The sequence below is a fragment of the Acartia tonsa genome, chromosome 3 (genome assembly GCF_053477335.1).
Source record: "Acartia tonsa isolate MP-2025a chromosome 3, ASM5347733v1, whole genome shotgun sequence".
Lineage (NCBI taxonomy): Eukaryota > Metazoa > Arthropoda > Copepoda > Calanoida > Acartiidae > Acartia > Acartia tonsa.
The window spans coordinates 29184938-29210661 of NC_137262.1; the positions used below are offsets into that span (position 1 = coordinate 29184938).

General features: G+C 35.0%; 4 protein-coding genes across 4 annotated transcripts in view; 3 read left to right on the forward strand and 1 right to left on the reverse strand.

Annotated features, from left to right (window-relative positions):
- Nucleotides 1-837: 837 nt before the first annotated feature.
- Nucleotides 838-3183, forward strand: LOC145313845 (uncharacterized). Its single transcript, XM_080153490.1, has 5 exons — nt 838-971; nt 1344-1445; nt 1966-2019; nt 2442-2483; nt 3041-3183. Exons 1-5 carry the CDS (start codon nt 868-870, stop codon nt 3093-3095), a joined length of 357 nt encoding a protein of 118 aa, XP_080009616.1. The 5' UTR covers nt 838-867; the 3' UTR covers nt 3096-3183.
- A 2492-nt stretch (nt 3184-5675) lies between these two features.
- Nucleotides 5676-25724, forward strand: part of LOC145313844 (uncharacterized) — a 34793-nt gene continuing 14744 nt past the window's right edge. The window contains exons 1-2 of the mRNA XM_080153489.1: nt 5676-5697; nt 6301-6368. Coding sequence (XP_080009615.1) covers nt 6314-6368 — 55 coding nt within the window. The 5' untranslated portion in view covers nt 5676-5697; nt 6301-6313. The remainder of the gene's footprint in view (nt 5698-6300; nt 6369-25724) is intronic.
- LOC145313843 (heat shock 70 kDa protein 1-like) lies at nt 6943-9134 on the reverse strand. Its single transcript, XM_080153488.1, has one exon. The coding sequence runs from the start codon at nt 8983-8985 to the stop codon at nt 7051-7053; it is 1935 nt and encodes a 644-aa protein (XP_080009614.1). The 5' UTR covers nt 8986-9134; the 3' UTR covers nt 6943-7050.
- Nucleotides 15112-17146, forward strand: LOC145313842 (uncharacterized). Its single transcript, XM_080153487.1, has 2 exons — nt 15112-15492; nt 15987-17146. Exon 2 carries the CDS (start codon nt 16006-16008, stop codon nt 16999-17001), a length of 996 nt encoding a protein of 331 aa, XP_080009613.1. The 5' UTR covers nt 15112-15492; nt 15987-16005; the 3' UTR covers nt 17002-17146.

The window sequence follows — 25724 nt, forward strand, 5'->3', positions numbered from 1 at the left end:
AAAAGCTTTCTCAAGCCTCAAAGGTAAAATTCAACAACAAGTAACAGCCAAAAATATGTTTTAGCCAAAAGAGAGACTTGAAAATTCTGAACATTATTTTATTCAACAATTGCTTTCAATTTAAACAATGAAAACATAACAAAACAACGTCAACTCTTTTGCTCAGAGACGTCCAAGCTTTTTTGAGTGGAGTAAAATATGGGGTTCTAAAGGTTTGAGGGGTAATCTAATGTAATTTATAAAATTTAAGGGGGTTAAATGAGGGGTTTCAAATTTTGTGGGGGTTAAACACCCAACCTATGACGTATGTGTATTTGCTTAATTTTTTTGCTGTTTTTTGAGAACTCTAGATTACATGGCATCAGGTGAAAGGAAAATTTAGCTTAGTTTTGTTTTTGTTGTGTCAAGATCATAGTGTAAAGTTTTATATGTATTTAAAGCAGTTTTTGTGATTTAATCATTCTTTTTTATGTATGACACTATAATTATATCAATAGTCAATAATTACATAACATGGTATTAAAATTTTTTTTTAAATATATATTTTACAGTCTACTAGCAAAATGATTTTTTTGCTTTATATTGAAGTTAAAGTTTAAAATTTATTAAAACAAACAGACAGACAACTTTGTTCTTTTTAACCTATTCTATAAAGTAGTAGGTTTTTTTTTACTGAAGATTGAGATTTCAATAACTACTTAACCGATTGACTGCTCCATTTTATGGAGCTGCACTGTTTTAGGCAAATTAATTTTTGTATTTGAGTCTTGGAATAGTTTTAGGCTATTAGAGCTCCTAAAGGCAGCCACTAGTTTTATATAAAGTTGTGAAAATATAATTCATTATTCAGAATAAGTTAATTTAAAGATGCAGAGTAGCTTGGAGATGCGTTTAGACATGCTGGAGGGTCTGCTGGAACAAGCTAATGTAGAGAGAAGGAAGGCAGAAGCAGAACAAGAGAAATTTGACAGGTGCTAAGCAAAATTTACGTCCGTTTGGCCGTAATGGAGAGCTTTGGTTGTAAATTTAGACATGTTAGAATTGTGTTATAGAATTTATTCATTTAATTGTTTCAAATGTAGAAGAGTGCCAACACTCGACTTAAAACATACAATACAAATGACCAATGATAGGCCAGTATAATTTTACCATTGGTCAGTTACAATGTATACTGACCTATCATTGGTCATTTGTATTGTATGACGTAATTTTTTATTAGGCACTATAAGATGATTCGTAAATTTGGAAAGGCTATCTTCCCCTTTTTGTCACCACCTCAATGTTTGCAAGTTTATGAGGTTTTAACAGGCAGACAATACTTCATACCGACACTTTTGTTATAGAATGGCAGAGCAACTAGAAATGAAGAGAAGAGAAGATTCCCGAGCAATTAGAATGATGGAGGAACTTTTAGAAAGTCTGGAAACTAAAGTTGAATCTTACAGGTAAACTCATTTCTGCTATTAATATATCAACTAAAACTTATTATTGGAATTGCGTTACAGGATAATTCATTACTAAAAGGGAAGATAAAAAAAATAATCAAAAAAGTCAAGGTAAATTTGACCACCGACATCCAGCCCCTTTCCCCTTTATCTCTACTTATTTTTCAAGTTTTTGAAAACATTTTTCATCTAGCTCCATACGTTGGGCTTCAACCATGCAGGACCATTTGGGTACTTTCCCTTCGGGGCCCATTCAGCTTTAACTTAACCCAACCTTAAATATGTATTGTTTCTTCAAGAAGTTTGTTTGTTAGTGGTCTAGATGCAATGTAAGGGAAAACGTTGAAATCCATATATAACATAAAAAGAAAAACAATGTATCTTTAGTAATAAATTTACTCGATTAAAAAAAAACACTTTTATGTACATATATGAGTGCTTTAAACTTAAGTGTTAATTGTGTATTTAAACTTAAGGATAAAGAGTAAATATTATTATGTAGTAAATATCCTTTTTTTAGAAATCAAGCAGAAGAAGCAAGATTAGTTGCAGACAGAAACCTTAACCTTTTCAGGTCAGCAAACAGTAGGTTAATATTCTATAGGAAGATTAAAATAGAAGAATTGAGGGAGCAGGGGTTAAAGAACCCTTTGTTCACGGGGTGGTGAACCTGTCCTGACTAGAACCAGGTAGTTATCTTGCTTATGCATACATTTATTTTTGGAAGATTGATAATTCATAACAAACGTTTTCATATCTACACAAAATTTGGGGGAAGGGGAGAGGAAGTTGACCCTCCCCTTTAAATTTTAGATTTTAAATGAAAAAGTAATTTTGTTTTAATTTGGTGATTTCTTTTGAGATATGGTACCATTCACTAGAATAGTTATAAACCTGCCCTGAACCAATAAAATCTTCACTGTAAAAGAGATCCTTTTCTACTCTTAAGCAGACAAACATCATGTTACTTTTGTATTAATATAAATATTATTTCAGAACCAAGCAGCAAGAGTTAGAAGAAAGTGAAATTAGAGCCAGGTATAAAATAAAAACCTTCTTACTTTATGTTTTAATAGCGGCTATGCCCCAAGTTAGCGAGATTTTAAGGGACGGACAGATAGACAGACGGGCAGACATCAAGCTACTTTGTATTACAGATACTAATAGCTACGCTCCTAGACGAAACGTTAAACATATTTTTTGGGAGGGTAACTTTTTCTCCTAGAGGCTGGGTTATTGATGGTTTTTTCCCCATAATAGTTGAAACCTGTTCACACAGACAGGGAGTAATCCTGTTACTTTTATATCAGGCTTTCAATGTTATGAAAGCAATTAAAGTTCTTTCAAAAGGCCAAATTTGGACAATCCCTTTCCTGGCTTTTAAATTGTAATCTGCCTCGTCCCCCTAACTACTACCCCAAGCCCCAAAAACTCTAAAAATGTCTTTTAAACAAATTTCTAGGGACGCATATGATGCTCATATGAATGTAACAAGGTAGCTTGTAGTAAATTTCATACGTCATAAATATATCAAACCTAAATGTAATTAATTCTAGTAATTGTAACTAATTAGTTGTATGGTATTATTTGTTAAGGGCAAATGAAGAACAATTAGCTGCTTTAAGAAAGGAAGGAAGAAGAAATCTTTGAAAAGTACTTGTAACCAATGATTAATCACGTTATGAATTGTTATAATATTTGAATTTTTGAATGGAAACAATAAAAAAATTTGTACTTGGGTATGTATTAAATAAAACTTTGTCAGCTTGCACTTTTGTAAAATGCGTTTTTATTTTTGTTTGATTAATTAGGTATATTTGCTTTACTTGGATAGAATATTACATTTACTTCAAATTTATTATTTTATGCATAATTTGGAACTTTCATACCCTGGGTTGGCCGTTGCAATAGCTGAAAATACCAATTTAGGACAAACATATTTAAATGAATTTTGTAAGGTTTCTAGCTACATCACATCTTAATAAGATAATTATTTACTAAGTATATTTGCGATTACTTTTATTTAATGAAATCTTCCAATTTTTAACATTTACAAAACAGCCTGCTTTATTGCATCAAGATCCATGACAAATCTATATAGAAAATAAACGTCTATGTAGGAGCTCGAGTCTTCCAATGGTAAAGTGTTTAAAACTCATAGTGCTCCAATAATCCTCATTAAACTCTCATTGACCAAAGCGATAAGACCTTTATCCTATTTGTTTATGGAATGAATTAAGTTTTTCACTTTTTGTAGATATTTGAATTACATTGAAGTATTTAATCCTTATTTCATAAATAAAAAATATACGTTCATAATAGAGTAAATCTAAGAAAACTGTATTTTAAAAGATTTCGATTGTGGCGACACTTCCTTTGTGTTAAAATATTAAAACTAAAATTTTAATTATATTAACCCTTTGGTGATGGTAATGTGAAAAAAATATAATTGAAATAATCTTTTTAAAATCATTTAAATTAATAAATATTTACTTCTTTCTTTTAGATAGTAATGGCGGGGGAGGAAAATTGATTTATTGAGAAATAGATAAATAGATATGTACTTATAGGAAACTAGCCAATAGCGATATAGATAATATTGAGCCAACTCTAGTATTGTGATATATAACATGATAGGTTTACACAAAATAAATAAATTGATAGAAGGGTAATAAAACTACTTAGAAAAAAATATGATAATACGTCATGTTTAATTTAGCATCTTGATAATATTTTATCTGCTTCAAAATATTTTTGCTAAATAAATACTAAAACATCGACCAACCGCTAGACCAAAGAGTAAACCTTGATGTAGAATTGCTTTCTTACTCACATATCTTTATATGATGAGATACTAATAGAACTCGATGTATTATTGCTTGGATATTGCACCAGATTTTCAAGTACTCTGATAAATTGATAATCGCTGCTGGCTAAAATAACGATACTTCCATCCTCCTCTTTTACCCCAACCTCTCACCTTATACTGGACCAACGAACAGACCAATAAATGAGGCCCATGTTAGCAACATTAATTGAAATTTTCCCCTGTCAATATATCCACGTATATTATTCTAATCAACTATGTCTTATTATAATTAATGTTATACAGAAAAACAATAATAAACATAAGACCAAAATTCTTAGCTTAATTTTACCTAATTAATGGGACAGTCTTCATCGTGTTTTTATTTCTCAAAAATGTTGTTATCTAAACTTATATTTGAAGATTGTTTTGAAATAGAAAGAGAATTTTAAGATTGATAATTCTGTAACAAAAGACGTTTTAAGAGGTTCCTACTGCTGCTATGTACATGCAACCTCATATATTGGTATGTTCGTTTATCCAGTAGGAAGGGGATAGGGTACAGGTAGTGGATGGGGGTAATCTTTATTTTAACCAGCAGGGGAGTATTATTTTATATTGAGTAGTAGTACATAAAAATTCTGGTTCAACGTCCAAAAAATAATATATTTATCATAGATTGACGAATTTTATACACAAAATCATCAGTAATAAATATTTAAAATGTAATGTCTCTTTATGGAATTTACTTGACGTTATTTACTAAGTATATTTGCGATAACTTTTATTTAATGAAATCTTCCAATTTTTAACCTGTACCAAACGGCCTGCTTAATTGCTTCAAGATCCATGTCAGATCTATATAGGAAATAAATGTCTATAAACGAGCTCAAGTTTTCCAAGGACTATTCGTTGGAAACTCATAGTGATCCAATAATCCATAATAAACTCTCATTGCCCAGAACGATAAGACTCATTATTTTACTTTATTAAAAACAAATTCATTTTTTTCATTTCATGTTGCTATTTACATTATAATGAAGTATTTAATTTCTAATCATAAAAAAGAAAATTTAAATTTATGATATAATAAATTTAAGAAAACTCTGTTTTAAAAGAATTCGATTGTGGCGACACTTTGTGTGTTCAAATATTGAACTAAAATTGTAATCATATAATAAACCCTTTGGTGATGGTAATGTAAAGAAAAAAATATAATTTAAAAGATCTTTTTAAGATTATTTAAATTATTAAATATTTACTTCCGTTTAAATAGTAATGCCGGGTGAGGAAAATAGATTTATTGAGAAATATATATGCATATAGAAAACTAGCCAATAGGGAGATAGTTATATCGAGCCAACTCTAGTGATTTAATAGAGCTGTGATATAAAAAGAGAAATCCATGTGATTAATTTACCAGTGTGGTACACATACTGTAAAGAGGTAGTTATAGTTATATCTCCAGTATGGCTTCGTAACCGATTGAAATCTGCTGAATAGAACCGGTTGTCAGTCATACTGAAAAATCATGCATTGCATCGTATTACAGACAGTTTTCCTCTAATAATAAAACAAAACAAAAAACATGAATTAAGGCCTGACTAACAAAACTGGTTTTAATGTTACAATTGTACATTTTTACATCTGCGGATAGCTCTTTATAATAAGATGCGAGAAATAACTATTACAGTATGGCTTTTAAACCGATTAATCCGCTTGAATAGAACTAGTTCTCAGCCATACTGAAAAACCATGTATAGCATTATATTACAGAAAATTTTCCACAAATATTTCAATAAAAATCTTAAAATTAATACCAGTTTTGTTACTATGTCTATTCTACATTTCTTAGATTTGTGGATTAATAAACTTAAGTTTTTTATAAACCAAATTATTTTTTTTGTAACATGACCTTAAGGCTTATAAGCTGGCAAAATGAATTATTTCTAAAATAATATCTATTTGGTAATTACTTGATAGTTTTAAAACAGGCAATACGATTAGGAAGCTTTATAAACCAATAGTTTACCTGTTTATCTCAATTAGGTGGTGTGTGTCTATGTGGAAAAGCTCATGGGTGTGTATTCTTATGCTGACATGCTGGTCATTCGCAAGTAAGTATATTATATCTAAAGTTTTCTTAATGAAAAATCACGAAACCTCTACTTCAAGACTTATTTTTCCTTATAATGGATTTATAAATACTTAAATCTTACACTAGATAATCATGTTCTCTAATAAAGTGAAAAGACCCCCCCCCCCCCTCCCCCTACTTATACCACCTCCATTTCTTAATGGATGAACCGACTGACCAATAAATGACAGGGGAAATAGCAATCTTAATTGACATTTTTTTTCCTGTCTTAAAATCCATTTTTCTAAGTATTTTAAGTTCTCTTATCGATATATGTACCTAAGAATTTTCTAATTTTCACTTTCACCGTGCTTGTTTTCTCCCTAATATACGCCCCCACGATTTTTCAACGTTTGACATTTAGATTTAAAAGTACTCGTATTTGATTCAAACTGAAATATACTTCAATACTTTCAATTGATTTCATTAAAATTCCTTTACATTTCTATTACCTTATTGTTGCTACGCTACATAAATACACATTGATAAACATTGCATTGTTTATCAAATATTTATAATTTGGAATTGATAAAAAAATAAAAACTAACTCTAGATTATTCATAATAAATTTTATTAAGGATGAATCATTTTAAAACAAAATAAATAATTTACAATATTTAACTAAATCACAGATATAAAAAGGTTTTGAGATTGTTTGAAGATTAATCAACCTCTTCAATGGTGGGTTCTTTCTGGCCTTGTCTGGCCTCATCCCCGCAGGTAGCTCCAGCTCCAGGCTGTGGTCCGCCAGTGCCACTGTACAGCTTTTCAATCAGCTTCTTCATATCAGCCTCTAGTTCCTTCTGCTTCTCTGTATATTCTTCTTTCTCTCCCAACTGATTTTTATCCAGCCAGGCTAGAGCTTCATTAAGCTTGGTGTTGGCTTGGTTCAGCTCTTCAGCATTTAGCTTGTTCTTGACTTCATCCTGGTCCAATGTTGACTTGAGGTTAAAAATGTATGATTCTAATCCGTTCTTGGCAGAAATTCTTTCTTTTTGAGCTTCATCCTCGTTCTTATATTTTTCAGCATCATTGACCATGCGCTCAATCTCCTCCTTGGACAATCTTCCCTTATCATTGGTGATGGTGATCTTCTCCTGCTTGCCACTGCCCTTCTCCACAGCTGATACATTTAAGATTCCATTGGCGTCAACGTCAAAAGTAACCTCAATCTGCGGTGTTCCTCTGGGAGCTGGGGGAATGCCTGTCAGGTCAAACTTGCCAAGCAGATGATTATCCTTGGTCATTGTACGCTCTCCTTCATATACCTGGATGGTAACAGCTGGCTGGTTGTCACTGTAGGTGGTGAATGTCTGGGTCTGCTTGGTGGGGATGGTGGTATTTCTCTTAATCAAGCTGGTCATCACACCGCCGGCAGTTTCAATACCAAGGGAAAGAGGAGCAACATCAAGCAACAGCAAATCAGACACTGCTTCACTGTTGTCACCATTCAGAATAGCAGCTTGAACTGCAGCTCCATAAGCAACAGCTTCATCAGGGTTGATGGATTTGTTGAGCTCCTTGCCATTGAAGAAATCTTGCAGAAGCTTCTGGACCTTTGGGATTCTTGTGCTGCCGCCAACAAGAACTATCTCATGAATAGCAGATTTGTCAAGCTTAGAATCTCTAAGAGCTTTCTCCACAGGGTTGAGTGTTCCTCTAAAGAGATCTGAGCAAAGCTCCTCAAATCTAGCTCTTGTGATGGAAGTGTAAAAGTCAATTCCCTCAAACAGAGAATCAATCTCAATGTTGGCCTGGGCAGCTGAGCTCAAAGTTCTCTTTGCTCTCTCACACGCTGTTCTCAACCTCCTCAAAGCTCTCTTGTTACCAGTAACGTCCTTCTTGTGCTTCCTCTTAAACTCCTGGACAAAGTGGTCCACCATTCTGTTGTCAAAATCTTCGCCACCTAGATGAGTATCACCAGCTGTAGCCTTTACCTCAAAAATACCCTCATCAATTGATAGAACAGAAACATCAAAAGTTCCACCACCAAGATCAAAGATAAGAATATTTTTCTCACCACTAGTGCCTCCCTTCTTGTCAAGACCATAGGCAATGGCAGCAGCAGTGGGTTCATTGATGATTCTTGTGATGTTAAGGCCAGCAATCACGCCAGCGTCTTTGGTTGCCTGTCTTTGGGAGTCATTGAAATAGGCAGGAACTGTTACAACAGCATCATGAACTGGGTGGCCAAGATAAGCCTCAGCAGTCTCCTTCATCTTTATCAAGACCATAGCACTGATCTCCTCTGGGGTAAACTGCTTCTCTTCATTCTTGTAGTCAACCTGAAGCTTGGGCTTGCCACCGTTGTTAACAACCTTGAAAGGCCAGTGCTTCATGTCAGCTTGAACTGTGGAATCATCAAACTTTCTACCAATCAATCTTTTAGCATCAAAGATAGTGTTGTTAGGATTCATAGCAACCTGATTCTTAGCAGCATCGCCAATCAGACGCTCAGTGTCGGTAAAAGCGACATAGCTGGGTGTTGTTCTGTTGCCCTGGTCGTTGGCAATAATTTCAACTTTGCCGTGTTGAAACACACCCACACAAGAGTAGGTTGTGCCGAGATCAATTCCAATAGCAGCCTTCTTTGCCATTTTTAGTATAAACGATTTGGTAAATAATTAAGTGCAATATGTTAATGTTCACTGTTTAGTAAAACTTTGTATTCTGAGTTGAAATGTGAGTTGCGTGAGTATATAAAGGCAGTAGGAAAATGCGCGAAGTTTCGAGAACATTTCTCTGACGCAAATTAAATCTGCCGGAAATTTACTGGCCTCTGATTGGCTGGAGAGAAAATACTCGCACGCTATTGGTTAGAATTTTCTAGTGAGCACTAGTTTATACTTTAATCATATAGAACCGTCTAGAAATTATTATGAAAGTTTTGTTGTAAATTACATGTGAAATAAGGAAACAACACGTATTTTTATAATACTAAAATTAAAGAAAATTCCAGAATAAATATACAAATATCAAAAAACAAAAATATCATTAAATTAAACATATTATTTTATCAAAATGTGTATGATATTCAATAAAATATGCATAATTGACCCTACTCTCGAAAATTGTAATGGTGTGAGGCCAAATTATAAATCATACAATATGAATTCGGCAGCCGGCTTCAAATCAGCTATTTTTTAGCAGTCGGCTGCTAAAAAACGAAATCTTAAAGTAATCTGTTTTTACGGTGTAGATTTTACATTAAGAATTCGTGTTTTTATAATGCAGCCAGCTTCCAGCCACTTGCTTCAAAAGAAGCCAAATTATTATGAATTCCAACAAAATTCTACTTTAAGAATTCAATAATGCAATTGTTTATGCATTTTAAGGTATTTATGAGAGACATTGTCTAAATTCCTTTTGCATTTTAAGTATTTGTGAGATTTATACATGCTAAAAAATCACCCAACTACTCCAATCTATAATACAAAGTAGAACGATGTCTGTCTGTTTGTCTGTTTGTTTGTCTGTCAGTTTGTCTGTCTCTTTGTTTGTAACAAGGATCTCGCTAACCGCTGAACCAATCGGGTTCTCCTTTACAGGGTAGCTTCTCATAGGTCCCGGAAAGGTTTATAACTATTTTCTTGGGGGTTGGGTCACCCCTACCCCCCCCCCCCCAAAAAAAAAATACCCCTCCAATTCTTTTTATATTTTCTTTAAAATCTAAAACACGAAAAGTTAGTTGAATCAAACCTCTTGGGGCACAGCCCCTAGAGGCTAGGGGTGAAGCCGCTAGTATAACATGACAAAGTCTGCATATCATCTAAGATCTCTTAAACCGCCGCGCTGAAAAAAACTAATTATACAATTTTCAGGAAAACTTTGATTTAGTCCAGGGTAGTTTTTAGGCTATTTTTATATTTTGCGATATATATATGAAATATTATATAACAAAGTCAGAATGTCAGCTAAGATCTCTTAGACTCCGTCCTTATATTCGCTATCTTTAGGGGAAACATGATTTTCTATTATTAGTAGCTCAGCTACTCTATAATTACAAATATCCGTCTTTAAAGAAACTTTTATTAAATGTCTTCAATGCTTGTTTAGCCTTGCTTTTTCAATTGTTGCCATCCTTGTTTCTTCATTTCCAAAAAATGTTAATATTAGTAGCGAAGCTAGTCTGTGATACCAATTGTCCGTCTGTCCGTATTTTCATATGCCCGTCAGCTACATTCAGGGGAAAACGTGATTTTCTGGGCCATTAGTTAAGATAGAGGCACAATTGTAAGAATATAGAAACATTTATTTTCAGCTAATTTCTTTTTCATTCGATTTAATAGGTCAATGATTGTTAGCATGAAGATTTCTGTGATATTTAAGTACAATTTACAGAGCTTAGCAACTCTATAATTGTTAGAGAAAATAGGTTGACCTATAATTTGAAAAATATTGATTTTTAAATTTAAATTAAGTTTAGGCATGTTAGAATTGTTATATCGATCTCAAACTTTAAATGATGATTCCTGTAACAGTTTATAACAGTTGAATAAAATTTGTTTTTATAGAGAAGCAACTCCATAATTGTTATCAGAAATTAAATGTTATTTCAGATGGATAGATAGATAGATATATTGTATATTGAATGTCATATATATTGATAGGTATATGATTAGCGCACCTCCCTGGCAAAACCCTGTTCATGCCACTGATTAATGAATTCTACAGAGAGAGAGAAGACAATGGGCTGTTTATTACACAAGTACCCAAAGTTTTATGATAACGTTTTCTTATTTATTGGCTTCGCAACTTTGAGGACTTTTGATAAATTTTGATTGGTTGGTTTATCAAATTAAGTGTAAGTAAGCCTAGAGTAACCATTGCCAAGCGGGAGAAGGTTAGACTACTCTACCCTACCGTCACCCGCTTATAGGCATCCTTTCTCTACTTAAACGTACTTAGACTACTGTAACCCAGCCTAAAGACACTCTTACTTAAGCCAGGAAACCAATACCCAGGTTAGCTGGTACCCAGGTGGGCCAGGGTACCCCTAACATAGCCCTCTCGAAGCTAGAACCAAAGATATTTAACTTTTGTTATAACCATAAGTTAAAAGTTATAACCAACCGTTGTATACTTATAAGCTTCCTTTACTACGCTAAGAGGGCTCTATCTACCCTCTAAAGAGCAGTTGACTAGCTTAATAGACACTTTTGAGTTGTGATATTACACTAAAACCTCTACTGAGTTCATAAAGGGTCCCCGTGGACTTTCGGAGATATATCATAGTTCCCCAAGAAAATACACTAGATTTCAAAATTGCACTTATAAATGTTTAAAAACATTAAATACCAAATTGACAAAATCCATGTTTCTTCGATAACTAGCGAACGGATTGAGCTAGAATCGATGTTAAGGTGTCTAAATGACCGTCTCGACCCCAGGGACTCACACAAAAAATTTGGTGGACTTAGGACAATTTTTAGGGGGGTAGACCAAACGATGTTTGATTTTCTGATGCAAGTTTTGGCGATTTTTTTATAAATTTTTCTTTATAAATCAGTTTTTCCTAGGAAAACTTTTTTGTTTCTTAACCGATTTTGGACTTCAAGGTGGCAAAATGTTCGTCTCGATGAGATACACACGTGTACAAAATGGGGTCAAGATTTCAACTCCTTCCCTGTCGGACCAAACGATGTTTGCTGAAAAAGATACGCCAAAACTTGTATCGATGGACTTACATCTTGTGGTCCAGCCCCCTAAACATTGAGCTATCAACCTTAAATTTTGTGTGTGAATTCTACGCACTGAGACGGTCATTTTGCTGTGTTTAAATCTTCTGTAGCTCTATCCTAGCCCAAATGAGAAAGAAAATTAGATTATTCAGTGTTTGATTTTCTGATGCAAGTTTTGGCGATTTTTTTTATCAATTTTTCTTTAAAAATCAGTTTTTCCTAGGAAAACTTTTTTGTTTCTCAACCGATTTTGGACTTCAAGGTGGCAAAATGTTCGTCTCGATGAGATACACACGTGTACAAAATGGGGTCAAGATTCCAACTCCTTCCCTGTCGGACCAAACGATGTTTGCTGAAAAAGATACGCAAAAACTTGTATCGATGGACTTACATCTTGTGGTCCAGCCCCCTAAACGTTGAGCTATCAACCCCAAATTTTTTGTGTGAATTCTACGCACTGAGACGGTCATTTTGCCGTGTTTAAATCTTCTGTAGCTCTATCCTAGCCTAAATAAGAAAAAAAATGAGATTTTTCAGCGGCACCCTTCTGGGTTCACGCCAAAACTTGTATCGATGGATAAATGACAAATTTTGCCTCACAGCCTCAACAAACTAAAACAAAATCAAAATTAATTTGCTTTGAAATTTAAATTTTTTAGACCGTAATTATACTACGAAAGTACCTAATAGTAAACCATTAGGTACCCAAACAATAATACAGGGTAATTTAGTTATCTTTAAACGAAAAAATCAAAGATAAACTAAGTTAAAAACTACAACTTAAAAACTGCTGGAAAGAAAAAAATGTTTCAAATTAGATATAATACGATGATAGACATAGTTTTTTCGTATGGATGAGAACCGGTTCCTATCCACCGGATTCGAATGAATACGAGAAAATATCTTAATCATATCAATAAAGAATAATATTTATGTCATTCAATAAGAGCCTCCAAAGTTGTTAAGCCAACGAATACGAAAACGTTAATTTGAGATTTTGGGGACTACCTTAATAAACAACCCAATGTCCCCTCCCTCCCTGACTTGTTTTAAAGGTGGTTGACAGTAGACATAATATACATGGAGAGAGGGGACAATGGGCTGTTTATTATACTAGTCCCCAAAGTTATATAATGATGTTTTCATATTCGTTGGCTCAACAACTTTGGGAACTACATTAAAGTTTTATTAGTTGGATCATTCATTTGAGTGTTTATACGTTTTATCCACTAATTTTACGCTACAGAAGGGGTAATTTTGTGTAACGTCATTGGGAAATCAATTTATTGTTCATTGTACTATCCCTTTAGATCCCTGCATAATATATCTATGGTTACCAACACCCATCATACAGACTACTAACCCTTTGATTGCATGACCTTTGTCTAAAGAGTTCTAACTGTGCAGGGTAATTAGTGGCGCCTATTTATGTTGCACACCTGACATAGAAGCAGTAGGAACCATTTTTAACGTCTTTAGTTTTAAAGTTATAATTTTTAGAAACATAACTTTATAAGAAATTCAACTTATAATATGTTTTGTCATAGGCTTCACTTTATACGAAACAATTCACCCAAGAAAAGCTTTATCCTAAGATATGCGTTAATCTACACAGAGAGAGAGAGGGGACAATGGGCTGTTTATTACACTAGTTCCCAAAGTTTATAATAACGTTTCCTTATTGGTTTGCTCAACAACTTTGTGGATTAAAGTGAATTTTGATTGGTTGGCTTATTAAGTTTTGTGTCCAAACGTTTCAACCACTAATTGTAATCTACAGAAGCTTATAACGTTATACTTTGTTGTCACAGATTATCACTTCCTTAGATAGATAGATAGACAAAAAGATGGATAGATAGATAGAGATAGATAAAGAGACAGATAGATAAATAGATAGATAAAGGGTGAGCAAAAAAAATGCGTACTTTTTTAAAATTAAAATTGCGCGGTTTGTGTTAATAGTAGAAAAATGTTATAAATATTGTTAGAACTGGTATGAACTCTATTTTTTGGAAATATAAGAACGGATCCTGTGCTACGTATAGTTAGGGAGCTACGTATTAAAATGTCCCAACTGGCTTAAAACTTAACTTGCGAGTAAATTTTGGGACATTTTTCCATCTGGCTCCTAGATTATATGTAGCACAGAAACCGTTCTTACATTTTCAAAAAATACAGTTCATAGTGGTTCTAACGGTATGCGTAACATTTTTCTACTATTAACACAAGCCGCGCAATTTGAAATTAAAAAATGTAGGCATCTCTTTTTGCAAAATATCTTCTCTAATTTCTCTAAGTTATATTTTAAAATTTACTCGTAAGTCAAGTTTTACATCAGTTGGGACATTTTAACACGTAGCTCCGTAACTGTACGTAGCAGCGGAATCGTTCTTATATTTCCAAAAAATAGACTTCTTAGCGGTTCTAACGATATGCATAACATTATACTATTAACACAAGCCGCGCAATTTCAATTTTTAAAAAGTACGCATTTTTTTTGCTAACCCTTTAGATGGATGGATAGATGGATAGATTGAAAGATGGATATATGGATAGATAGATAGATAGATAGATTTAGATAGATTGATAGATAGATAGACAGATAGATAGATAGATAGATAGATAGATAGATAGATAGATAGATAGATAGATAGATAGATATATAGATAGATAGATAGATATATAGATATATAGATAGATAGACAGACAGATAGATAGATAGATAGATAGATAGATAGATAGATAGATAGATAGATAGATAGATAGATAGATAGATAGATAGATAGATAGATAGATAGATAGATAGAGTTTAGTTCAGAGAGTCGGGCTGAGCACACGCATTTAGCAAGCTCTCCCCCGCCCTACCCCATGTGTTAAGCTCAGTTCTACCTTCCCCCTCTCTCTCAACTAGTTCCCCTCTCCCCACTGCCCGTGGTCACTCCGCAGTTGGAGGAAAGGGAAGACACTGTAGCCAGAGGGCACCTCGTATTTAGGCCTGGCAATGTGTATGTGTTAACGTATCGGTCAATTGTTAACACAAAAAAAGTGAAAATAAAACATTAATGAATTAAAAGTTTTTTTTTAACTTATGTGTAACCTAATCGCTTTAACTTAATGAACAATTTTTGGTGAAAACACTCTCAAATTTTTTTTTGATAATTTTATGATAATTTATCGGTCTGGCAACATTTTTACCGGCGCAAAGTACTCCCGACAAATAAGCTCTCCCATTGGCTAACATTTTTTCGCGTCCCACCATTGGTCAGCTGACCCACACTCACTCAGCACCCTCGGTTCCGCCATCTTCACTTCATCATGGCCTGTAGTACGTGTGACAACCCAGAATATTGGTCAAAGTTTAAAACAAATTTGGACGCTGCTTTGGATGTTAAGTTTAAAGAATACGATGCGAATATAGCTAAGGTAAGGGATGAGCTTATTCATAGTACTTTTGCCAGTCATAAAACCGAAATAAACGATATTAAATTGAGAGTCTCAGATTTAAATGTTAAAATTCAATCTATCGAAGGTATAGAAAATTTCGTAGATGCTAAATCTGTTGCAAGTGAACAAAAAGCGATTAGGACCACGATTACACAACAAAAAGACTATTTAAACTCTATTGAATCGTCGAGAGAAAATTTCGTCAAATTTCAACTTCTACAAAACTCGATAAGAGAGCAAAGGTGCCGCGATTGGAGTTGTAGAATAGTGAATTTTCAGCAGCCGTGGAGCCGTGAAAATATTACAGAGTTTATCATATTTAGAAACATTATAAGGCCCACCCTTGAAGCCGCTCTTAAACGTGGAGAATTAGAATATATTCCCTCACATTTTTGTGATATCGTCGAGCGTGCCCATATGCTCCCATATACAAAGGGCCAGATCCCCGTTTTTATTTTTCGTTTTATGTCTAGATCCTACCTCGACGCGTGGATGAACAATAAGAAGGCTGTGCTTGACCGTTACAACGCCGAGATCAAGAGGTTCAATCCCAGGAACAACGCGTCACCGGTCCCGTTCTTCCCCAATAGGTTAGTCCAGGCGAAGCAAGATATGTCCGACCTCAACAGGAAGACCATGACCTTTGTGTATGCCACAAACCAGATTTCGAGGGCCAAAGTCGCTGGCCAACATGTCCAATTTCAGCTCAAGAACGGCAGCCGCTGGATACGCTGCCTTAACCCGTTTGGCAAAGACCTGAAGGAAATGGCCCAACCCATACCTGGAAGCGAGGATTTTTTTCTGTCAGAGGCACCGCCTATCCTTTGTTTCAACAAGCTAGCGCCTGAGGAAAGGAAAACATTCTTCTCTAATCAGGCTGACTTAACAGAGGATGACTTCCCAAGACAGTTTAGTACGATCACAGCCCACCCTTCCAGCACGATTCAACATAATTTAACGTCTGCCCCTGCCCCAGCTCTTGGGGACCTAGCTGTGTTCCCTCCCATAGACTCTGCCGCAACCGTCGCAACCGCCGCACATACAGCCGTTGCACCAGCCGCACAGCCCACACAGTCAGTACCTGCCGCCGTCGCATCCGCAGCCGCCGCTACAGCTGATTTCACTGCCGCACCTGCCGCCGCGCTCACCGCCGCACCTGCCGCCGTGACCGCCGCCGCATCTGCCGCCACGTCTGCCGCACTTGCCGCCGTGTCTGTCGCCGTACCTGCGGCATCTATTGCCGTACCTACCGCCACACACACCGCCGCACTTGCCGCCACGTCTGCCGCATCTGCCGCATCTACACCTGTCGTTGACTCAGCACCTTCCGTACCTGTTGCCCCTGTCGTTGACTCAGCACCTTCTGTACCTGTTGCCCCTGTCGTTGACTCAGCACCTTCTGATCCTGTGGCCACGAGGGCCAAAGCTAGAGACACCGCCAACAAAGCTAAGCAAAGCAAAGCTACAAAGGCGGTAATCACATCATGAGGTTAAGTATCTTATACGTCGGAAAAAAAGGTACTTAACAAAATTATTATCATCATTTTTAAATTCATTTACAAAGTGATTTATTTCGAAAAACTTAATGTTTATATCCACGTAAACTCTATATTATTATAATATTAATATTAAATATTACCCAACTTGTTAGAACGCCAACATAGCATATTAATTTCAATCTATTTTTCTTATTTTTCTGCTGATTAGCATATAAAATACTTGGAACTTGTATGAAAATGAGTAGGGGGAACTAAACTAGCTTGAAATGTGTTGCCACCCCCAACACACACATAAACTAAACGCTATCGGAATAACCATAGTAAATATGGTAATTTTTTTCGCTTTAACGATAATATATTGTATATTACCTATTTTTATTTGTCCACTAATATCTACTGTGTTTCAGATGTCCATACTTGATGTTAAGACGATTCCTCCTGCGGTGCTCCTGGACCAGCTCTGCTATGACAAACCTCCCTAATGATCAGATTAACCAGGATTACGGTAACTTAAACGATAACATTGGTCTAAATCTTATGAATCCGATTTACGGCGACTACTTTAACGATTTTGAGAACGAATTCGGAATAAATTGCGTTTTTTCAAGTGAACAAGGTATCGTACAGAAACTGAAAACATTCAATGAAAACCTTCTCAATATTTTTAGTATTAATTGTCAGTCATTACATTCTAAATACAATGATATTGTCTCCACTGTAGACTTCTTTAGACAACATGATATCCACTTAAATGTTCTGTGTTTTCAAGAATTATGGCTGAATAAGGATGTAAATATGGATTGCTATGGAATTAATAATTACGATTGGCATGTTAAACTCCGCACAAAAAGTAGGGGGGGAGGGGTGGGTATTCTAGTAAGCAAATATTATAAAGTAGATAAACTATTTGATAAATTTTCATTTAAAGAAAATATTCTTGAATCTATTTGCTTAAAAATTTCCCACAATGGACTAAAGTTTTGCTTACTAAACTGTTATCGGCCACCCAATCAGAGTAGTGCTGAAATAGAAGAATTTTTTGAACTTTTTTTGGACCTGATTGATAGAATAGCAGCTTTAAGCATACCATACTTCATTGTAGGAGATTTCAATTTTGATCTTTTCAAAATAAATAATATAAATAGCAACTCCATGAGAATTATTGAGTCTTTTTCCTTTAACGGTATCATAAATACCGTTACCAGAGCTACTAGAGTAACTAGAACCACTGCAACCCTTCTTGATTTATTCGGGGTAGGTAACTTTATTCAAAACCTAATGTCTTCCTTTGTCTTAACTTCAAAAATCTCCGATCACTTGCCAATTATTAATTCATTCCGAATAGACAGAGTAAATAAACCCAAACCTCCAGATTTCTTTGAAAAAAGAGAATTGAATGATGAAAACTTTGATGCCTTAAACTATGCACTCTACCACACTAACTGGAATCACGTTTTAAACCAAGACAACACAAACATTGCTTATGATAACTTTATTTCAACCTTTTTGAGACTTTATAATGAAAAGTGTCCAGTTAGAAAAAAACGAAAAAACAAACGTACCCAGCCTCAGCAGCCTTTCATGTCAGACTTTTTATTGCGTTGTAGATTGCATAGAGATATTTTGTACAGCAACTTTTTAAAAGACAAAACAATTGAAAATGAAAGTATTTACAATGTCTATAGGAATAATTACAATAGGCAAGTGAGAAGAGCAAAGATTGAATATTACAGACAACAAATAAGAGATGCAAACGGGGATGGGAAAAAACTCTGGAAAACCCTAAAGGAAGTCATTGGGTTTAGTAAATCTTCCCCTGAGTGCACATACCTTCAAGTAGGCCCAAACAAAATTGAAAATGACCAAGAAATAGCTAATGAATTTAATCGTTATTTTAGTCAGATTGGGTCTTCCCTAAGGCCTGAAATTCCTTCCACCCCCAAAAATTTCTTTGAATATTTACCACCCCCATGTCAAGATTCCCTCTTCTTTGAGCCATTGTACCCCTTCAAGGTTATTAATATCATTCGTAGTATTAAACCTAAGCGTTCCACAGACATAAATGATGTCTCGATGTATGTTCTGTCTCGCTGTGCTGATACCATTGCCACTCCCTTAACACATGTTTATAATTTATCACTTCAAAATGGCACTTTTCCTGAAAAAATGAAAACTTCCAAAATAGTTGTCCTTCACAAATCAGGTTCACTCAGCGAGGCAGATAATCATCGAGGAATTTCACTCATTGACAACTTTTCCAAGCCCATTGAAAAATATGTCTGTGAAACGCTGGTTAAGTTCTTGGAAGATCGGTCTTTTTTTAGCAACCGCCAGTTTGGCTTCATGAAAGGAATCTCAACCTTTCACAATGTATTGAACTTAAGCACATTGATCACCCAAGCACTCAGTCGAGACACTTCCTGTATGGCCATATTTTTGGACATAAGGAAGTGTTTCGACATGATAAATAGGGACATCCTTTTTAGCAAACTGGAGAATTCAGGGATAAGGGGGGTTGCACTTGATTGGTTCCGTAGTTATTATGCAAATAGGAAACAGCGTGTATATTTTAAGGGCCTTTTCTCCTCCACAATTGAATTCATTATCATTGGCGTACTTCAGGGGTCAGTCCTGGGACCAATTCTTTTTTTGATTTTTATCAATGACCTTGTTTCATGCAGTGAAGAGATCCTAATCAATCTCTTTGCTGATGACGCAGTGGGCTTCATTGAAAAGCAGAATATTATACAATTGATCAACCTTGCAAAGGAGCTTGTCCCCAGACTGACCCAATGGTACAATGCCAATAAACTTCTTATTCACCCCCGCAAGACCAAATGTATGGTCTTTTCCTCCCCCCGTGAGATACTCACCCCCGCTGAGCTCGCCGCTAAGACCAACTTTGAAGTCTATGTAAACATGAATAATCATAACGAAAATGATGAGTCAAAAATCACTAAGTTGGATCTTGTGAGCGGTACCAATGAGGGTAGTATCAAACACTTGGGAATTCAATTGGACGAGAAAATGAAGTTTTCTTATCATCTTGAAAAAGTCTATAGCAAAGTCTCTAAAATAATTTATAGTATGAAAGTAATGCGTCATTTGTTGGACAAGAAACACTTAAAGCTACTCTATTCTTCTTATATTAAGTCGAATATCGAATATTGTTGTCTCCTGTTCACTGCCTGTCCTATGTATCTGTTAGCACCAATCATTAAGTTGCAGAAGCAAGCCATTAGAATAATCGAAAATTTACCTAGCAGAGCTCACACAGCTGAATTCTTTAAATCTAATGGCATACTTCCATTTAACCTGTTAATTGAATTCAATGTTTGTAAATTTATGCACGCCTATAAATTAGGCAATTTTCCCAAAATTTTCGAAAACACCTGGAATTTTGTTCAAGACAGACATACGTATGGCACTAGGAACAGGAACAACTTTGCTTACGAACCGGGCACCAATAGAAACTTTCTCCTGCACGCCCCTCTTAACTCTTTCCCAACTATATTCAACAACCTTCCACTTGAAATTAAACTAATTGATAATAAAAATATTTTTAAGAAAAAATGTTTTACTTATTACCTAAACAAGATTGAGTTTTAAAAAAGCAAATATTTTAAAAAAGCAAATATTTTATTTTTGAAATTAAACTGATTGATAATAAAATTATTCTCAAGAAAGATATTTTACTTACTTATTACTTACTTTCTTAAAAAAAAAGCAAATACTTTATTTTTTCTCTTCCTCTATTTAACAATTTTTTGTTCTAACTAAGTTTCTATTCGTATCTTTAGCCCTCGACTTTTTGTAAGCACTTAATTTCTATACCAAAAAAATAATAAAACAGCATTTCTTTAACCTCAAATCTCAACGAGTAGGTTCCGTAGGAACCGACATACATACCTATGTATAGAGTAGCTTTAGCATAGTTTGTTTCTTATCCACTTTATTCATTTTACATTTTATATTTTGACTTTGACTTCTTCTATTATATTATATATTTTTTATCAAGCAACTAACGAATCGCGCAACCTCTACCTCTATTTTATCTAATAAAAAAATAACAAAGTTTTTTCATAATTTTGACCAAAAATATATTTATTTATTCAAATTTAGATATCGAAAATTTTGTTTAATATATGACTATCGCTGACTGGACTGGTTAAGCTCATGTAGTGGGCATAGCCATCTACTCGTCGTAGTCGCTGGAGTCATCGACGTCGTCGGGTTCCTGTTGGAGGAGCTCCTCCACAAGGTCCTGCTGGACGGTGACCAAGCGGTCCATGGTGGCGATGGAATCCATGTTGGCCTGGAAGGAGCGGGCGTACGTGGGCATTACTGAAATTAGCCTCACGACTAACCCATAGTTGGAGTACATCATGCGGAGGATCTCCTCATCGATGGCATCTTGGCGGAATCTCCTCCACATAAGTCTGTCGCCCTCGTACACGACGCCCATTAACCTCCTCTTGACCATAAACCAGAGGTCCAGACAGCGCCTGTCTACCCCCGGAAATGGGAGTAGATCAGGCACTGCCGCGAGGTTCAGCAGCTGCTGGACGCCGTGCACGGGTGCAGGATCATCGATTTCATCGCTTGAGTTCAACATGGCGATGAGCTCCTGCACCTGGTCTTGGAGGGGAACATCTTCTTCTCCTCCAGCCTCCTCCGGAACTTCCGGCGCCCCATCCGGTAAAGCACCTTGGCCTTGTCCAACTTCCTCTTCTTGATCTGACATTTCTGAGACAATTGAACTTTGACCCTACCCACCCCCATATTTATACCCCCCTTGTGTCTTAATACCATACATTATTCAATCTTAATTTAACTTATTAATTAATAAATAACTTTCCCTACTTCCGATTTCCCGCGTATTCCCCCTATGCTTTACAACCAATTGTCTCCCCCCCGCCCCCTCTTTTGCTTTATTCTTTTGCTTTATTCTGCCGTGCTTTACCGGAAAACCACTCTTCCCCCCTCCCCCTATTTTTCTCCCCCCCAGTATATACCAAACGATAGGCGCCGCTCCGTCTGTCTAGCTGGAAGTCACGGCCGCGCACAAACCACCCACCACTCCCCTTCTAGTTTTTTCCCCCCCTCCTCCCCCTAACCTGTTGAATTCCCTGACCCATCTCCCTTATTTTAACCAGTTTCTCACTTCACTTTTTTTTATGCTAATGAAAATTAATCCATAGCGAAATATTAACAGACATCCTATTACTCTATACATCCTTCATAAAAAATAAAAGTTCATAGCAAGATATCTAGGATTTATTAAACAAATCAATGAATTTATGATAATTTATGATATTTTAATACTTTTACTTTTTTGGATAAAACTAAACTGTATTATTCTTCAAAAACAATTTTATATTTCAATAGCCATATCAGTAACTTTTTGCAGTTTTTTTCTGTTGATTCATTGTTGATTTTTGTTGATTTTTGTGAACATCATGTGGACATTTCCGCGGGTGTTTTTGCGGATATTTTTGCGGATATCTTGTATATAAAGTCGTAGAGAACTTGACCGTAACTGGTTCAAACCGGAAATGGCCAACTTCTGGAACTATAGCTGGAGACAGGCCCCCTCTTGAGCAGTTATCCGCTCAGCAATTTCACCCAATTTAGCTTCATGAAACTCCATGTCCTTGTTTGGGTTGTATAGTGTGAGGGCCAACTCGGTTTCTAAATAACCCTGTTGGTATAGAAGACGGGCTACCTCACGACGTACTTCGTCACTGACATTGTCACCATTAACTATATTGAGAAGTCGTTCATATGTTATTGTCAATCTATTGCGTAGCGGCTGCCACATTTGTTGGTATTCTTCCTCTCCGAACATTTCGTGTCTAAACAATAGTAAGATTTAAACCTCACTAAAGCAAAGCTATAACCAAATTACGCGCGCAATAGCACGCCACAGTCTTTTTTAACATGACCCACTTTCACCCTTTTACCTTCAAAAAGGGGTGGAATCAATGGATTAATGATACGTTTTCGCCTTCCCTTAAAACCCCCTCCCCCCCCCCCTCTTCCTCTCCCATTTTGTTGCCCCATTCACAGCCATGCTGTGACCAGTTCTCAAAACACAAAAATCAGATTCCGGAGGAATCGAACCATACATATTTAGGGACACACTCCCATTATCAAAATACCAAAATCAGATTCCGTAGGAATCGCATATGACCTATTCTTAGGATTTTTTATATCCATTCTCAAAAATAAAAATCAGATTCCGTAGGAATCGAAACCAACCATTACACCTTGTTCACTTAAGTACACGATATGATTATTATTAGGGTATTCTTGTCCTTTTTTGGACTTTTCTTTGGTTTTTTTTTGGATTTTTTGGATTGGACCAAGTGTTATCGCGAAATTTGCCGTTATCCTGTAATTATTGGTGTGGAGATGTCCTTAAAACCCGGACAAAACTCCACTCTATAATGAAAATAATTTGATATAAAGGAAACTGTCTATTTGGAGCTGAAAAGGGATCTCAACGGGAATAGCGACTCCTTATGGAGGTTTTGGTTCCTTAATTGTTCCGAATTCACGCTTGGAGAAGTTGCAACTGATAGTAGGAGGATGTCTGAAATACACAGCAAGATATTGTTTCATTGTTAAGATTATTATTTATTTGCACATATAACATTGTATCGGCTTGGCAAGCGTCAAAGTACACCAGTGGCTCCACAACCCTTAAAGGGTTATGCCAACTATCTGGTACAATGTTGCATGGAATTTTTATTGTAAAATATTGTCTCCATTCAATTTAAACTGGCCTGGTAACTAGGTGGAGATGAAGTTCGGCCAATTCCATGCTAGGTACTTAATAATTGTTATTATGTATATTATTATCTAACCTGCACCAAACACAACAAACCAGATGAATCAAACAAATCAAGCATAGTAACATAATTTATAATATATATCTAATAAAATATGTTGTACCTTTGAGGAAAATAAATCTTATCTTATCTTATCTAAAAATAGATAGATAGAAATAGCCTAAAACCTGTCCATATATCAATACTAAGCTTCCCTGACAATTTAACAATGAATAGTTAAGAAAGCGTCATCTATTAAACCGGTTTTAAACTGATTTTTTTAAATCAAAACATAAAAGCAAAGTTGTTAAGCATGAAAGAAACTCTAGCATATTAAAAAATTAGCCAGATAGCTTTATTTTGCTTGTTTTATGATAAAATTGATTTTTTTCTGTCTAGAGTTAAAAATCATGAAAATTGGTAAACTCAATTAGTTGATCTTTTAAGGGCAGCTTTATACATATCTTACTTGGTGGATTTAAGCTATTTTCATTACATCCCTCGCACAAATATATTATAATCTTATATAGGAAATAACTGCAGAGTGAGAGGTCAATAGTCCCCAAAGTTTTTTATTCGTTGATTTAATAATTTTTTGGCCTATAGGGAATTTTGATTGCTTGGTTTATTGAGTTGTGTGTTCAAACGTCTCACTCACTAATCTATAGATAAGGTAATTTGTGTATAATTTGGGATGTTTATCAATTTATCAGACATCGTCTAATCCCTTTAGATCTCTGGTTAAATTATAACAATTTGTTATTAAAAAATCCTTAAATGTCATTTTATGTTATATTCTTTTTAGTAGCAAAGGTACTATATAAATAACTTTGTGTGTCTGTCCGTCCGTCCATCTGTACGGCTAAGGGGAAATATAAATTTTGTAGAAAGCTGAAATTTTTAGTGTTAACCTAAGAGAGAAAGGGGACAATGGATTGCTTATTACACTAGTCCCCAAATTTTAAAATAAAGTTTACTAATTGTTGGCTTAACAACTTTGGGGATTTTTCTTGACTTTTGATTAGTTGGTCGATAAAGTTGAGTGACTAAATGTTTGAACCACTAATTGTAATCAACAGAAGAGGTTATTTTGTGTATCATCTTTGGGGTTGTACATCAATATATCGGCCTATGTCTTATCCCTTTAGATCCCTGGTTATATTATAACAATATCTTATTTATCTTTATCTTTAAATTGCCATAAAAATTATCCAGTATCAATCAGTTTTTCATCAAAGTTACTTACAATTTTGCTTCGACTCTTATACTTTTATATTCTGATTATTCAGTTCTGACACTATACAAGTATTAATGTCCGTTTGTCCAACCGTTTCAGTGCTTCGCTTTTATGGATGTTGTCATCCTTGTTTTTTATATTTAATGCAAGTATACTTAGAGATGGATTTTATGAAATAATATTAAATAAAGTATAATAGAATAATTTTGTAAAAAATAATACAAATTTGAATATGTTTTGAAAAATATTTGACTGAAAATTTGAAATTGACAAAATCTATGAGATTAAAATCTAGGCTTTAAAAATATTATATCCGTTGGCTTTGAAACATTTTGTTTGATTAAATGTTATTAGCAATACTTATCTAAATTTGAGTGTCTATGTTTTTCTACCAAATAGGTTTACAAATCTATCCCATAGTTTAACTTTTTAGATACATCTCACAGTGAGCCCAGGAATCCAACTTTGTGGAAAAAATTATTTATGCCCAAAATCAACTTTAGAAAATCAATTATTTTAAAAGTCCATGTTAAAATTCATCATATTAGAGGAGGTTTGCCATTTTAAATTAATGAAAAATTTAAAAAATTAAAGTTTTTATGGCCTTCTGAAGTTGTTACCCTGGAATTCACGAAATTTAGA